Source organism: Mus musculus, chromosome 4 (genome assembly GCF_000001635.26).
Source record: "Mus musculus strain C57BL/6J chromosome 4, GRCm38.p6 C57BL/6J".
Classification (NCBI taxonomy): Eukaryota; Metazoa; Chordata; class Mammalia; order Rodentia; family Muridae; genus Mus; species Mus musculus.
In genome coordinates this window covers 74241019-74255621 of record NC_000070.6, presented here as the reverse complement: position 1 = coordinate 74255621, position 14603 = coordinate 74241019, and the positions used below count along the sequence as shown (strand labels likewise).

At 42.8% G+C, this 14603-nt stretch overlaps 1 protein-coding gene across 6 annotated transcripts in view; it reads right to left on the bottom strand.

The window, feature by feature from the left end:
- Positions 1-13125, bottom strand: part of Kdm4c (lysine (K)-specific demethylase 4C) — a 163368-nt gene extending 150243 nt beyond the window's left edge. For 2 of the 6 annotated variants that reach the window (NM_144787.2, NM_001356561.1), the window contains exon 1: positions 3536-3743. Coding sequence is in view for 1 of the 6 variants with exons in the window: in NM_001172095.1 (NP_001165566.1) it covers positions 12982-13015 (34 nt within the window). In the remaining 5 variants the exon portion in view is untranslated. Of the gene's footprint in view, positions 1-3208; positions 3498-3535; positions 3744-12981 lie in introns of those variants that run through there. The other 4 variants (NM_001172095.1, XM_030253892.1, XM_030253893.1 and 1 more) reach the window with 4 other exon arrangements.
- Between the last annotated feature and the right edge of the window lie 1478 nt (positions 13126-14603).

The following is a 14603-nucleotide window of genomic DNA, read 5'->3' as shown; positions in this document are numbered from 1 at the left end:
ACTTTACACGTTCCTAAAACATATAATCTATGGAAGTAATCTAAATGGAATCATCACATACTGAGGGAGGCAATACCACAGCTAGATACCTGACACAAACCCCCAATGATGGGAATGGGTTACATCTTTTTGAGTCATTGGCCAAATGGCTCCCATAGGCATGTCTGCAAAATGTAATAAGCTATTGTTTACTTGCCACAACCAGATGATAAGGCCCTAATGCTGACGTATATCACCTATTTATATCATCAAACATGAAGAAATGGAGCTGGTATCCGAATAGAAACTTTAACAGTGCTGGAAGGCACTTTATACCATACCAGAGAAGGTGGTTAATCATCAGTATCACCCAGCTACAAACCCTATAACCTACAACAGTGACCTGCCTGCAAGGGATACTGGTATTTACTGCAGTAAAAAACCACTTTTTTATTGAACTTACCATGAGACAGAATCCATGACACTGATTAAGTGGCTATGGGTCTAGGAAAAACATCTCCTGTTACTTTGCTAAGGACACTGCAATAAATGACTGCCCTTAGCATGCTGCTATACCCACAGATCAGAGCCTCACTCAGCCAGCATCACAGAATCTTGCAGTAGACAGTAATTAAAACAGAGACCATCAGCTACACCATATGCAGAGTATGAGAGACTTTGGAGCACTCAGGTCTAAATGGGATATCTTCATCAAATTTCTCCAGTCCCAAACGGGCGTGGTGGTGCACGCCTTTAATCCCAGCACTTGAAAGGCAGAGACAGGCGGATTTCTGAGTTTGAGGCCAGCCTGATCTACAGAGTGAGTTCCAGGACAGCCAGGGCTACAGAGAGAAACCCTGTCTCGAAAAAACCAAAAAAAAAAAAAAAAAAATTTTTTTCTCCAGTCCCAGATCAAGGGACTGAAGACCAAGAAGGTGGAAAGACTACAAGGCCATAGCAATGGAGGACTCCAGAGAAAGAGGGCATCTTCCAGACACAACAATAATGCACATATGAACTCATTGAGCCTGTGGCAGCATAAAAAAAGATATGTACAGCTTCAAGCTAGATAAGGTCTCAGCTAAGAGGGATACGTGTACCTGTAGTCCCACCACTAACCAAGAAGCTATTTGTAATTGATACCACCTGCAAAAGTCAGTTCTATCCAGGGCAGGCCCTGGTGCCCAGAATTAGTTGACCAAGACGAAAGATATTCATATTCTATCCCCCCTTCTCTTTCTCTTCCTCTCCCCCCCACTCCCTTTGCCTGGGCCTGTGTCTGTGTGTATATATACACTTTTTGTTCTGTTTAATTGTGAAACTGATTTTTGTGTGTGTGTGTTTTGAGTTTTAGTTGGTTGGTTGAGTTTTGTGGGGAGTTTGAGAGAGAAAATGAAGTATGTAAAGAGGTAGAGAGAGGATCTGACAGGAGTATGTGGAGGGAAAACATCAGGATCAAAATCTATTGTTTGAAACAAGTATAAATAAACAAAAAATGGTATTTACAGGACCATGAAATATTAACATACAAAAAAAGGAGACAATTTTTTCTATTCCATCGCCTTAAACACTCAGCCAGAACTACTGCTTCAAAGAGAATTTTTTTAAAAAACCTGCATTACATATTGAACTTAATGACAGTACAGAATGTACTTGTTTTATCATTTAATATCTAGTAAATAATAACGGGTATCAAGGGTATAGCAGTAAGAATCCTTGCTACAGAATGTAGGACTGGAAATGTAGCTTGGTATAGAGTTTGCCTACCATGCGCCAAAGCCTTGAATTCAGTCCCCAGGTCTGAGTCAAACAAAGTAATTCCAACACTCAAGAAGTAGAGACAAAGATCACCAATTCACCAATCTATGTGGGCTACAAGAGACAGTCTCAAGACAAAAGGAAAGGAAAGAGAGTGGGGTGGGGGAGGGAGGAATTAAGTAAGTTTTTTAGTACCATAAAGCAAGCCTTAGCGTTGAATTTTATTGTATTACCAATTTCGTGGAGAACTGTAAACATTATGTGTAAACTCTAAACACTAAAATGGGAAGGTAGAAACCCTGTCTCGAAAAACCAAATAAATAAATAAATAAATAAATAAATGAATAAATAAAATAAAATAAAATGGGAAGGAGGTCCTAAAACTACTTAACTAGGCAGTGCATTCCAAAACAAAGCATGATAGGTTACCAGGCCAGCAAGCTTTAAGAAAACATTAGTGAACATGCTCAATAGTAAAAAAAAATTTTTAAATTTTAAAAACGAACTTTTTTTTCCTTTTTCTTTTTTTTTCTTTTTCAATCTTAGAGACCGAACTTAAGGTGTTCAGATACTAAGCATTGGCCCTACCACTTGAGCTATATATTCCAGGCGGTGGGAACGGACCGTAAATTTTAGAGAACAAATAACCAGTAGCAGTGCAGAAATATGACCAGCAGGAATCCCTGCACTGGTGATGCAGAGGCAGGTGGATTTCCTGGAGCACCAGGTTAGCTACCATACAGAGTTCTAAGTTGGGCAGGACTACATATAAGACCCTGACTCAAAAAACAACCAAAAATACCAAAAGTTTTAACCATCACACTTTTAAATTAGAATACTAATAACTTTTCCCATAGAAAGAGTTAGGCTCCACTCCCTTCCGCCCTTTTTAAACGCAAAACTCAAGTGGGTGAAATACAGCAAAGATTGGTGCTAACCTAAGCTTACCGAGCCTATCAAAAGCGTCTCCCGGGTTCCGAATTGCTTCATTTCTAACGTAAGCTTTCTAAGCAGTACTAGGTAAATCACCAAGTGTGAGTGACCGTACTGAGTCCAAGATTTAAAAAAAAAAAAAAAAAAAAAAGTTGGTCAAGTCTTCCAAGTCTTCTCTCAGAGCACCTGACTGACTACGTGCGAGCTTGCGGGCTCAGCCACACCGGCGGCTGCCTTCTGGGTCCCCAAGAAAATCCTCAGAACTGAGTCCAGCTGCTTTCACTGCTGAGCAGAGAACACCAACTTCCAGCCCGAGCTAGACCGCCTGCCTTCTTGGCATTCCCATCGCACAACACGCCCTCTCTCCCTGGCAGTTCACATGCCGCAACGAAGTCGCATCTATTAAGCGCCCACTGTCTACCCCGCATCATGGCTCCCCCCAGGAACCGCACAAAGAAATGGCCTCAAGACGGAGGAAAGAAAAAGGGAAAGATCATCTGCTAGGGCCAAGAACGAACCCGAGTGAGGGTCGGGCTACCTGCTACCTCGCGGATCCGGACATCCCGACCCAAGGGAGGCTCGGAGGACGCACAGGCCCGGCCTTCCTGGAGTCGGCCGCAGAGGGGTCGGTCGGCGCCCCAGACCACACAGGCGTGGCAGTCCGGAGCAACAGCACCTCCGATCGGCTCCCGGGAGGCAGGCGAGCGAGCTCCCGAATCCCGAGGGCCAGAATGGACTGTCAGGGCCGCCTCCTCCCTCCCAGCTGACTGCTTTGCACCGCGGAGCGCCCAGGCCCGTGCTGCCCTGCGAAGACCGGACCGAGGCCGCCACCCTTCCCGCTCCGTCCCGACCAAGAAGAGGTTACCTGCGCCGCTGGCGGAGGTCCAGACGCCACCCGAATGAAAGGGATGAAAAGTGCGGCCTCCCCTGAGGGTTTTGGGAATCTTTGGAAGACTTGTTCCGCACTGGGTGACAGCTGTTCGCTGCGCACGCGCACGGGGCGCCACCACGGAATCCCTCCGCCGCGCTCCCCTCCCTCCCGGCTCGGAGGTGGGCGGGAGGCGGCGCGGGCGCGCAGGCTGTGCGGGCTGCCTCTGCCTGCGTGTGGCGCACGCGCCCCCACGTGACCGCTGGGCCGGGCGCTCTCTGGGTCACGTGGGTCTCTAAACTGCTTAAAGGTGCCCGACTTGAAGCCGAGACTTCCGCCTCTTGCCTAGTCTACGCTTGCCGTGCTGTATTTCCTTTTGCCTTGGGGACAAGCTCGCCTCTTCTTTCTCAAAGGAGGAAAAACACTGACGAAGCAGAAGGAGCAGGTGCGCAACAGATCTTTGTCGGATCACTCACTAGGTTCCCACAGGGGCTGGACCTGAAATAAAATAGTACACGAACACGCCTGCAGGGACTCGGTGCGAGTCTATGGCAACCCTCGGTGCAAGAACGGCTGGCTGATTTTTACCTCGAGTGGAGGTGGTCAGGAAGGCCAGACTCACGATGACATTGTCCTGTGCCGGTACACCAACCAGTGGGCTGCACCTCTGAGCCTACTTCAGTCGGAGATCCCAAGTGAGCAGTGTTCCCAAATTCCTAGCAACCAAGCCTGCCCTTGAGCAAAAAGGTCTAATACTTAAAGACTAGAGAAATCTTGATTAGGGATCCTGAATTGAGTTACCTTCCTACACGTCTGTGTAAATCTGACTTCCAAGACCGCAGAGGAATCACACAGATCTCAAACTCTTACTTCCAGATAGGTGCCTAAACACTAAGCGTTTTGCAAAGGCTAAACAGGTTTTACTGTCCCACAGTTCCTATCTGGGTTTTTTTGTTGCATTTCTTCTAGTTACTGACCAGGCATATACAAAAGTGAGCACACAGGACCATCATTTTACGTGTTGTTAGAAAACAAGGATTTCTAATGAATGTGGTGCATACTTATAACCCAGGACTTGGAACAGAGATCAGAGGACTAGAAATTCAAGATCATTCTCAACACATCATAGACCTGAAGTTAGACTGGGCTACATGATATGCTGTCTCAAAAACTGATCACCTCTTTAAAAAAAAAAAGCTCAACATAACTATTTAAATGTACTTAAATGTGTTTTTTTTAATTTATTTCTTTTTTTTTTTTTTAGGGGGAGCACTGTAAAGACAGATGGGATATGGTTAATTAACTGAAAGATAATGAGATCTAACCACCATATTTCTTTGACTGGAAAAACACCGCTTGGGGGCTAGAGAGATGGCTCAGTGGTAAAGAGCATCGACTGCTCTTCTGAAGGTCCTGAGTTCAAATCCCAGCAACCACATGGTAGCTCACAACCATCCGTAATGAGATCTGACGCCCTCTTCTAGTGCATCTGAAGACAGCTACAGTGTACTTAGATATAATAATAAAAAAATAATAATAATAATAAAACACAGCTTAGGGTTTGGAAAAATACAATTCTAAACTTACTTAACTTATATATAGTCAACTGGTAATTTTTCAATGTGGATATTATAGAGATTGGCAACCATACTCCAAAGCAATTGAATATACTAAAACTATAGTTACATATCTTAAATTTTAGGGCGTTTTGTGAACTACAAAGATTGCACATCTATTATTAAATAATTGAAATAGTTCAATGAATAAGTACTCTTATTATCCTTGCTAAGCAGAGATTATCAAGGCCAACGTACTGGCACACACCTTTAATCCTAGCACTTGGGGGACAAGGAAGGCAGATCTCTAAATACAAGGCCAATTTGATTTACAAGTGTAGATCAGTGTGAGTTGCTGAAAGGCAGGGATATATGTGAGAAACCCTGTCTCAAAAGAAATGAAGGAGAGGGGAGTGAGATAGAAGTATATCCCCAGTTGCAGTCTGAGAGAGACAAAGACTTCATGATCTCTTTTATGGGCCCTAGACATTGCACACACACACACACACACACACACACACACACACACACCACACACTTTGCATACATATTAATGGGGTGAAAATAAAAGCAAGACTGCCTTGGAAACAAAAGAGAATAATGAGACTAATGAGTAAAAGTGTAGTCTGGGAAGGTGTGCTTAAAACATAACATAAGAAAATAGCTTTCCAGCCGGGCGTGGTGGTGCACACCTTTAATCCCAGCACTTGGGAGGCAGAGGCAGGCGGATTTCTGAGGCCAGCCTGGTCTACAGAGTGAGTTCCAGGACAGCCAGGGCTATACAGAGAAACCCTGTCTCAAAAAAAACAAAAAACAAAACAAAAAACAAAAAAAAAAAAAGAAAGAAAGAAAGAAAGAAAGAAAAGAAAAAGAAAGAAAGAAAGAAAGAAAGAAAGAAAAGAAAAGAAAAGAAAAGAAAAGAAAAGAGCTTTCCTCATCTCTGTATAACCGAAATATAAGTCAATGTCAAAAGTGCTGCGTCTGTGCACACACACACACACACCCTGGGGCGGGCGTGGGGAGTGGGGGGTTGGTAGTATGCTTTGCATCCTAGCATTAGGGATGCAGAAGCAGGGGGATCTCTTGAGTTCAAGGCCAGCCTAGCCTAGTCTACAGACGGAGTTTCAAGACAGCCAGGGGTGCAAAGATAAACATTGTTTCAAAAACAAAACAAAACAAAAAACAGAAGTTTTTTTCAAGACTTGTTGGGCATAGTGCCACAACCCTTTATGGTACCAGCTACTTGGCAGGTGGTTCACCTTGAGTTCAAAGCCAACCTGGCTATATATAGGTTAACTGGAGCTAAATAGTAAGACCCTGTCTTAAGAAAGAAGGAAAGTAATAAAGAATGGAAGGAAGAGAGAGAGAAGGAGGGAGGGAGAGAGGGAGGGAGGGGAAAGTCCAGGAGCTAGTCTAAATTAAAAGTAACTGAAGAGATATCCTGGGTTTAAGAAAGAAAAGGAAGGAAGGAAGGGAAGAAGGAAGGAGAGAGAACTGTAAATAGAGGGTGCACATATATGTGTCTATGTAAAGAAAAAAGTGTGACAAATGTTTGGGGTTTTGGGGTTTTTTTGGTTTGGTTTGGTGTGGTGTGGTGTGGTGTGGTTTGGTTTGGTTTGGTTTGGTTTGGTTTGGTTTGGTTTTTAGAGACAGGGTTTCTCTGTGTAGTGCTGGCTGTCCTGGAACTCACTCTGTAGACCAGGCTGGCCTTGAACTCAGAAATCCGCCTGCTTCTGCCTCCCAAGTGTTGGGATTAAAAGCATGCGCCACCATTGCCTAGTGACAAATGTTTTTATTAAAAAAAAAAAAAAAAAGCAAATCTAAGTAAAATATGCATGCCCAGTAATAAAGGAGGCAAAGAGAAAAACAAAAAACAGAGGAATAAAGAAGCTGTCGGCTATATTAGACTGGAAACCTAGTACCCTAGACTAAAAACCCTGGAGACCTGAACTCCCATTGCTTCACACTTATGTTGTTAATGTTAATGTTGTACAAATAGCACTTGTTTTAGTATAAAAAATTATATTGTCCTGTTTTTGCTGTTGTTGTTTGGAAGATTTGATTATTTGGTTTTTTGCTATTTGTTTGTTTGTTTGTTTGTTTGTTTTGAGACAGGGTTTCTTTGTAACAGCCCTGCCTGCCCTGGACCATACTTTGTAGGCCAGTCTGGCCTTGAACTCTCAGCGATCCACCTGCCTCTACCTACTAGTGCTGAGATTAAGATCACATCACCACACCTGCCTAGATTTTCCATTTTTTAGTCAGAAGGTTTACTTTCCTGACTTCATTTAGCATTTTTGAGACAATACTCAAAGGCCATATGGAACCTAAAGGAAGGAGGGTGACGAGACGGTGATGGTGGTGGTGATGGTGACGTGGCAGTGATGATGTCTCGGGGAGGGGGGGTTCTTTTTTGAAGCAGGATCTTCTCATGTAGCTGTATGGCTATAATTTTGTCAATTTGACTACATCTGGAATCAACTAAAACCCAAGCAGCTGAGCTGTGAGAGATTTCTCTTGCTTGGATCATTTGAAGTAGGTCACTTGACTCAGACTAAATCTGGTGTGCACTTTCTAATGGCAATCCTTCATAAAGGAAGAAAAGAGCTTTTTTTTTTTAAGATTTATTTATTTTAAGTATGTGAATACACTGTCGCTCTCTTCAGACACACTAGAAGAGGGCATCAGATCCCATTAGATGGTTGTGAGCCACCATGCTGGGGATTGAACTCTAGACCTCTGAAAGAGCAGGCAGTGCTCTTAACTGCTGAGCCATCTCTCCAGCCCAGAAGAAATCTTTTGCTTTTTGTCTGCTTGTCCACTTGCCGGTGCTGAGGCTTTATTCAGGATTTCAGCATAGCTTGAAGACCAGCTAAAATCTCCAGCCTTGTGGGCTGTCAACTATCAGGTTCTTGGCCTTCCTGTCAGGAGACATTTTTGGACTAGCCTGTAAGACACTCCAATAAATGACATAGAACACACACACATTTATTCATTCTATCAGTTCAGTGCCTTTAAAGAATCCTGACTAATATAGTAAACCAATGTGGCTTTGTACATGAGGTGAGCCTCTAGCATCAAAGTGCTAGGTAAACAGTCTTGAGTCACCATATCTAGTAATTCTTTTTTTGTTTTGTTTTGTTTTTCGAGACAGGGTTTCTCTGTGTAGCCCTGGCTGTCCTGGAACTCACTTTGTAGACCAGGCTGGCCTCAAACTCAGAAATCTGCCTGCCTCTGCCCCCCTAGTGCTGGGATTAAAGGCCACCACGTCCGGCTTACATCTAGTAATTCTTAAATTTTTTTTAACATTTATTTATTAATATATATAAGTACACTGTAGCTGTCTTCAGGTGCCCCAGAACAGGGTTTCAGATCTTATGGATGGATGTGAGCCACTGTTTGGTTGTGGGATCTGAGCCCTCTCCAGCCCCATAATTCTTAATTCTTAAAATGTCCCATTGCTTGTAAGTCCTGTCACTGAACTTCAGAATCACAGCCTGTTCTGAAACCAGATCTGACCACCTGTTCTTGTTTTGTTTTGGTTTGGTTTTTTTGGGTTTTTTTTTGTTGTTGTTTTGTTTTTTGTTTTTTGAGACAGGGTTTTTCTGTGTAGCCCCGGCTGTTCTGGAACTCACTTTGTAGACCAGGCTGGCCTCGAACTCAGAAATCCACCTGCCTCTGCCTCCCGAGTGCTGGGATTAAAGGCGTGAGCCACTACCTGTTCTTAATAAGCTGATTAAAGGGGGGGGGGGAGGAGTGGAAAACAAAAAAATAAATTTATTTGAAAACAACTAAAGTGGATTTATTTAATGTTCTTTGGGAATCGAGATTAAACAAGGATATCACAGAATTCCCTGAGATTAAAATTTAAATAGAGAACCAAGATGTGCACATCTAAGCACTTACCATCAAGACTAGTTCCCAACAGACATCATTGACAAATAGCTAAAACTATGAAATCTCTTTCCTGGAATGTATCCCCTAGGTGTGGTGCCTTTTCCTGATCCCAGTATGAGATTCCTGTTTCTTTCAGTTCCCTTCTTTCAATAGTTGAAAGTCTGATTGAGAGACGCGGCGTCTCTTTATAATATATTCATTTCTGCCTGACCTATGACTCTCCCTTGAAACACGACTTTCCTCTCTAAGATCACCGAAGACTTCAGGAAGTATCCTTAAGTGCTATCTTGGATGTCTCCAATGTGGATAGGACCTCAGGAGACCCAGGAAGCTGTACCCTTCTATTTTCCTGTCCCCCTCTCCCATACTGTCTAACCTTATCCATAGGTCTTCATCATTTAATGAATGGTCCACGTAGCCCTCTGAGTGCCCCAGAAGTTCTCTGTCTTTCTTCATGGCTCCTCTGCCATATTGCTATCCTTAGCCCCACCCAAGGTTCCAGACTTTCCCCTGAAAGCTTTCTCATGAACAATAGAGGCAGCCTTATTAAAATGGGGGAAAGTTCTTGTTTTCAGAGAGCTGGAAACCAGGAGATAGTTTTCTACTGTGCGCATTTCTTTTCGTTCTTTTCTTTTCTTTTTCAGGCAATTTTATTAGATATTTTCTTCATTTACATTTCAAATGCTATCCCCAAAGCCTCCTATACGCTCCCCCCACCCTGCTCCCCAACCCACCCACTCCTGCTTCCTGGCAGTTTGGGAGTACCTTGGGTACTTTCTCTGGCTCCTTCATTAGGGGCCCTGTGTTCCATCCAATAGATGACTGTGATCATCCACTTCTGTGTTTGCCAGGCATTGGCATAGCCTCCCAAGAGAGAGCTATGTCAGGGTCCTGTCAGCAAAATCTTTCTGGCATATGCAATAGTGTCTGGGTTTGGTGGTTATATATGGGATGGATCCCCGGGTCCTTCTGAAATTACTAAGGCTTTTGTTTGGTTTTATTTTGTTGAGCGCTTCGTGTAGTCCAGGCTACTCTCAAACTGTCTAACCCATCTAGGCTAATCTTGATCCTCTTGCCTCCACTTCACAAATTCTAGGATTACAAGTGTGAGCCACCACAACTGTTTTTGGTTTTATTTTGCTGTTGTTCTTGTTGTTGTTCCGTTGCTTCCAAATACTAATGTGCAGAGGGATGTCCTGGTGAATCACCAACGTTGTGTATTATACTAGCATTGGCTTCTTCATTCACTAGTCCATGAACTCATGCTTCTCACTGAAGAAACAACTGGGTACAGAGAAGAGCATATCCCCACAGACAGACTCCTCCCTCACGTCTCATACTTTTTCACAAAAGCCACTTGTGAATTAAGTCTGAGTTTGTTTATAAATTCCTTTTGGCTTCTTTGCAACAGAGTCTCCTGTAGTCTAGGTGACCTTGATCTTTCTATGTCGTTAAAGATATCCTTGCCAAGGGCTGGCGAAATGGCTCAGTGGTTAAGAGCACGGACTGCTCTTCCAGAGGTCCTGAGTTCAATTCCCAGCAACCACATGGTGGCTCACAACCATTTGTAATGGGATCTGATGCCCTCTTCTGGTGTGTCGGAAGATAGTGATAGTGTACTCACATAAAATAAATTAAAGAAAAAAGATATCCTTGACTTTACAAGTATATTCCATCATGCTCAGCTCAATTTATAAAAAAATACCTTGTTCCAAATTTTGCTACACTGAGATTCCAGAATCAAGTAGCCTGCCTACTCATACTACTCCCTAGAAGTGACCTAATGTTGACTGGAAAATGACAAGCTTTTTTTTTATTACATAGTTGTTGCAGAATATTTGATCACTGTGAACCCTAAGATTGTGTTATTTACTGGGGAAAAAAAAAGAAACCTGCTTTTAGCTACAGTGTGGGTCAGCCTCAGCTCACACCTTTAATTAAAGAGCTTTCTGCTTGAGCATTGTAAACAGGGTTAAATGAATTCAACCCTAGGTCAAATGTCAGAGGAAGCAACCAGCTGACAGGGAGTGGACATGTGATTACTAAGAAAAAGTCAGAGAGTAAGGGAGTTAGGAGGATGGAAAGAGAGATGCATAGGAAGTAGACTTGGGAAGATTCAGTTTGAAGGAGGTTTTTAGAGACTGTGAGAGAGGAGAGCTTGGTTTGGGGATGACAGCCGAGGAGGAAGATCATTTGAGTGCTTTCTCTGCCTCTCTGAGCTAGCAGGCTTCTAGCCCAGCATCTGGCACCTGAGTCTTTATTGGCAAAATTGAACCTTTGAGACTTTGTTAAAAACAACATATAGAAAGTCAAACTTGCAGTTCATGGTCATGAGTCACTTAGGTACCCACTAGACAAGAGAACTTGACACTGGAGAATTTATGTGTCATAAAAGTATCTTCTACTATCCTTTGCTTCAGGTTCTTATTATTTTATAACTGTAAATAATTGTTTTACTGGGCTAGTCAATGTCTGGACTGGAAGTTTTCAGTTTCTTGTCTCAAAGAACTGAAATTTCCGAGTAGCAAAGAAACTTTCTTCAAAAGTAAAGTGATAGAATGGATGAGAATAATTGTCAAGAATAACAGCAGGGGGCTGGAGAGATGGCTCAGTGGTAAAGAGCACTGACTGCTCTTCCAGAGGTCCTGAGTTCAATTCCCAGGTGGCTTACAATCATCTGTAATGAGATCCAATGCCCACTTCTGGTGCATCTGAAGACAGTAACAGTGTACTCACATACATAAAAGAAATAAATACTTCTTTTTAAAAAAGTTTTTAAAAAAATAACAGCAGGCCCTATGAATGAGAGAATATTTAAGGGTTCCCAGTTATCACTTGGAGTTTCTCTTTATGGGACCTAAACAAAGGAAGGGCTGGTTACTAAGAGGTGTAACACGCTCAGGTCTCCTTTTTGACTGACACGCTTAAATTATAAGACCCCTTTCTCTACTGTGCATGTCCCTTGTTATCAAGCATCTAATTGTAATCATTCATCGCCAATTATGCATAGGTATACGGTGATAAACATTCACTCAGAGGGCAATTTGTCTTATTACATACTCATCTAAAATTAGTTCATGTCATATCAGCCTCTACCATCAAGCCCATCTGAACTCAGGATACCTAGATAAAACTAAGAATACATTTAAACACTAGCAAGATTTTGCTGAAAGGACCCAGATAGAGCTCTCTCTTGTGAGACTATACCGGGGCCTAGCAAACACAGAAGTGGATGCTCACAGTCAGCTATTGGATGGATCACAGGGCCCCCAATGGAGGAGCTAGAGAAAGTACCCAAGGAGCTAAAGGGAACTGCAACCCTATAGGTGGAACAACATTATGAACTAACCAGTACCCCGGAGCTCTTGTCTCTAGCTGCATATGTATCAAAAGATGGCCTAGTCGGCCATCACTGGAAAGAGAGGCCCATTGGACTTGCAAACTTTATATGCCCCAGTACAGGGGAATGCCAGGGCCAAATAGTGGGAGTGGGTGGGTAGGGGAGTGGTGGGGAGGGTATATGGGGGACTTTTGGGATAGCATTGGAAATGTAAATGAAGAAAATACCTAATTAAAAAAAAAAGAATACATTTAAATAGACACTTTCCTAGTTTTGTGGTTGTTAGGGGAGGAGAAACTTATTCCATCGTCTAGCATAGTATGTGTATGTATGTGGCTGGACTGCAAGTGCGGGGTTGAGGTTACTGCGTACACTTTTAGGAGAGGGATGTGAATACATAGTACATGCAAGTGAGGGTCTTAGGCTGACGAATGCACTATTGAAGAGGGGGTTCTGCATATCTCCAACATTTTGTTTGTGTGCCCGCCTCAGTTGATCATAGTATATGCCTATAATCTTACCATTTGGACAGAGGGATTAGAAATACAAGACGTCTTTGGCTAAATAATGAGTGAGTCTGAGTTCACACCCTCAGTTCCATGAGTCTGGATTTCAAGTAAATAAATTAATAAAAATAAAACAGAACTTACGGATTGATGATGCACATACTTGATAATCCTTCATTCATTAACTCAGTAAATGGCTCAGTAGACATCCATTCACGGTCTGCCTCATGCACTTAATTAAGCAGCCTGGTACTGATAAAGAGACATTTAAGCAAGGTAGACCTCATCATAAATTGCCTCAGTGATGCCACTGGATCCCCTGCCCCCAACTGACAAAACTATTCCTATTGACCTAATTTCATTAGCTATATTTAACATAAGAGGATTGATTATCTGCCTAGCAGCTGTCCTGTTTTAATCCCCTTAATCCCTTTTCACTTTGGATGATGTGTTTTATTTTTGTTTCTTTGTTTTCCAGACAGGGTCTTTAATGTAGGTCTCATGTAAGCCAGACTGGCCTAGGATTCACTGTGTTGCTAAGCACAGTATTGGGTACAAGGGGTATGGGTAGTACACTGTTCCATTTAACCTTCTAGAGCCTATAGTCACTTACCTTGAACTCTCCAGCCTCCTCTACCACAATACTCTTACCATGAGGTCATCATGCATTTCTACAATTTTTTCTCCCTGAGACAGGGTTTCTCTGTGTAGCCCTGGCTGTCCTGGAACTCACTCTGTAGACCAGGCTGGCCTTGAACTCAGAAATCTGCCTGCCTCTACCTCCCAAGTGCTGGGATTAAAGGCATGCGCCACCACGCCCGGATTCATCATGCATTTCTAATCCCTGATGTTCTCAGTGGATTTTGCTTGTAGTTCTTTGGCACAAGGGCTTTTCTCTAGGCTTCCAGGCCAGCCCTTGGGGTTGGCTTCCTTGTTCCTGAGAGCTGCAGGCCAACTTTGTCACCCTTTCATTTCAGCCACACCTTGCCTTGAAAGGACTCCAGTTTGGGTGAACAGTCTCTACCCTCAGTTCACTTCATACCAAATACTCTTGGAGGATAATTACCCATCCTATTAACTGTTAGTACAGGCTTTTAAAGCCTTCCTGGAGTTTACTAGCACACTATTTTGCTTTCTATTGATTTTCTTGTCTAGGAACTCCAGATTGTCACAAATCTTACAAATTTCTTAGTCAGTTTTTCCAGCCTTTCATCCCATCTTGATAGATTTTGCACTTTATAAACCAAATTTATCTGTTGGCATGCATCATTTAGATTTACCAGAGCTTCTTCTAAAGTAATGATTATGGCCCACCATGGGAGCCCAGGAACACTACTAAAACCCCATATCATTAGTGAGGTCCCTGTTGAATCAATCCCCTTCCCCCTTTTAAAACTCTCCTATAAACATAGCTCCACCAAGCCCAGTAAACTTGTCATCAATACTGCCTAATTCTCTCCTTCCTTTATTGTCTTCTATTCTGTGGTACTCATGCAGACCTCAACTGTCAGTATCCAGTGTCTCTAATGGATTCTATAACCCTGTTCATCAGGGGTCTGATTTTGCTCACATTTCTCTGTTATGTAGCCATCTTGAGAATGGATGAATAGTTTTATTATGCAGTTTCTGTACTTTCACAGTTAAGATTGATCCCATTTCCCTACGTATCCCAAAACCTTATGAACCAGGCAGTGATAGATTCATTTATTGTTGTTTAAAACTCTCCCCAAATTCAAGCAGTTGAGAAATGAAATACACACTATCAG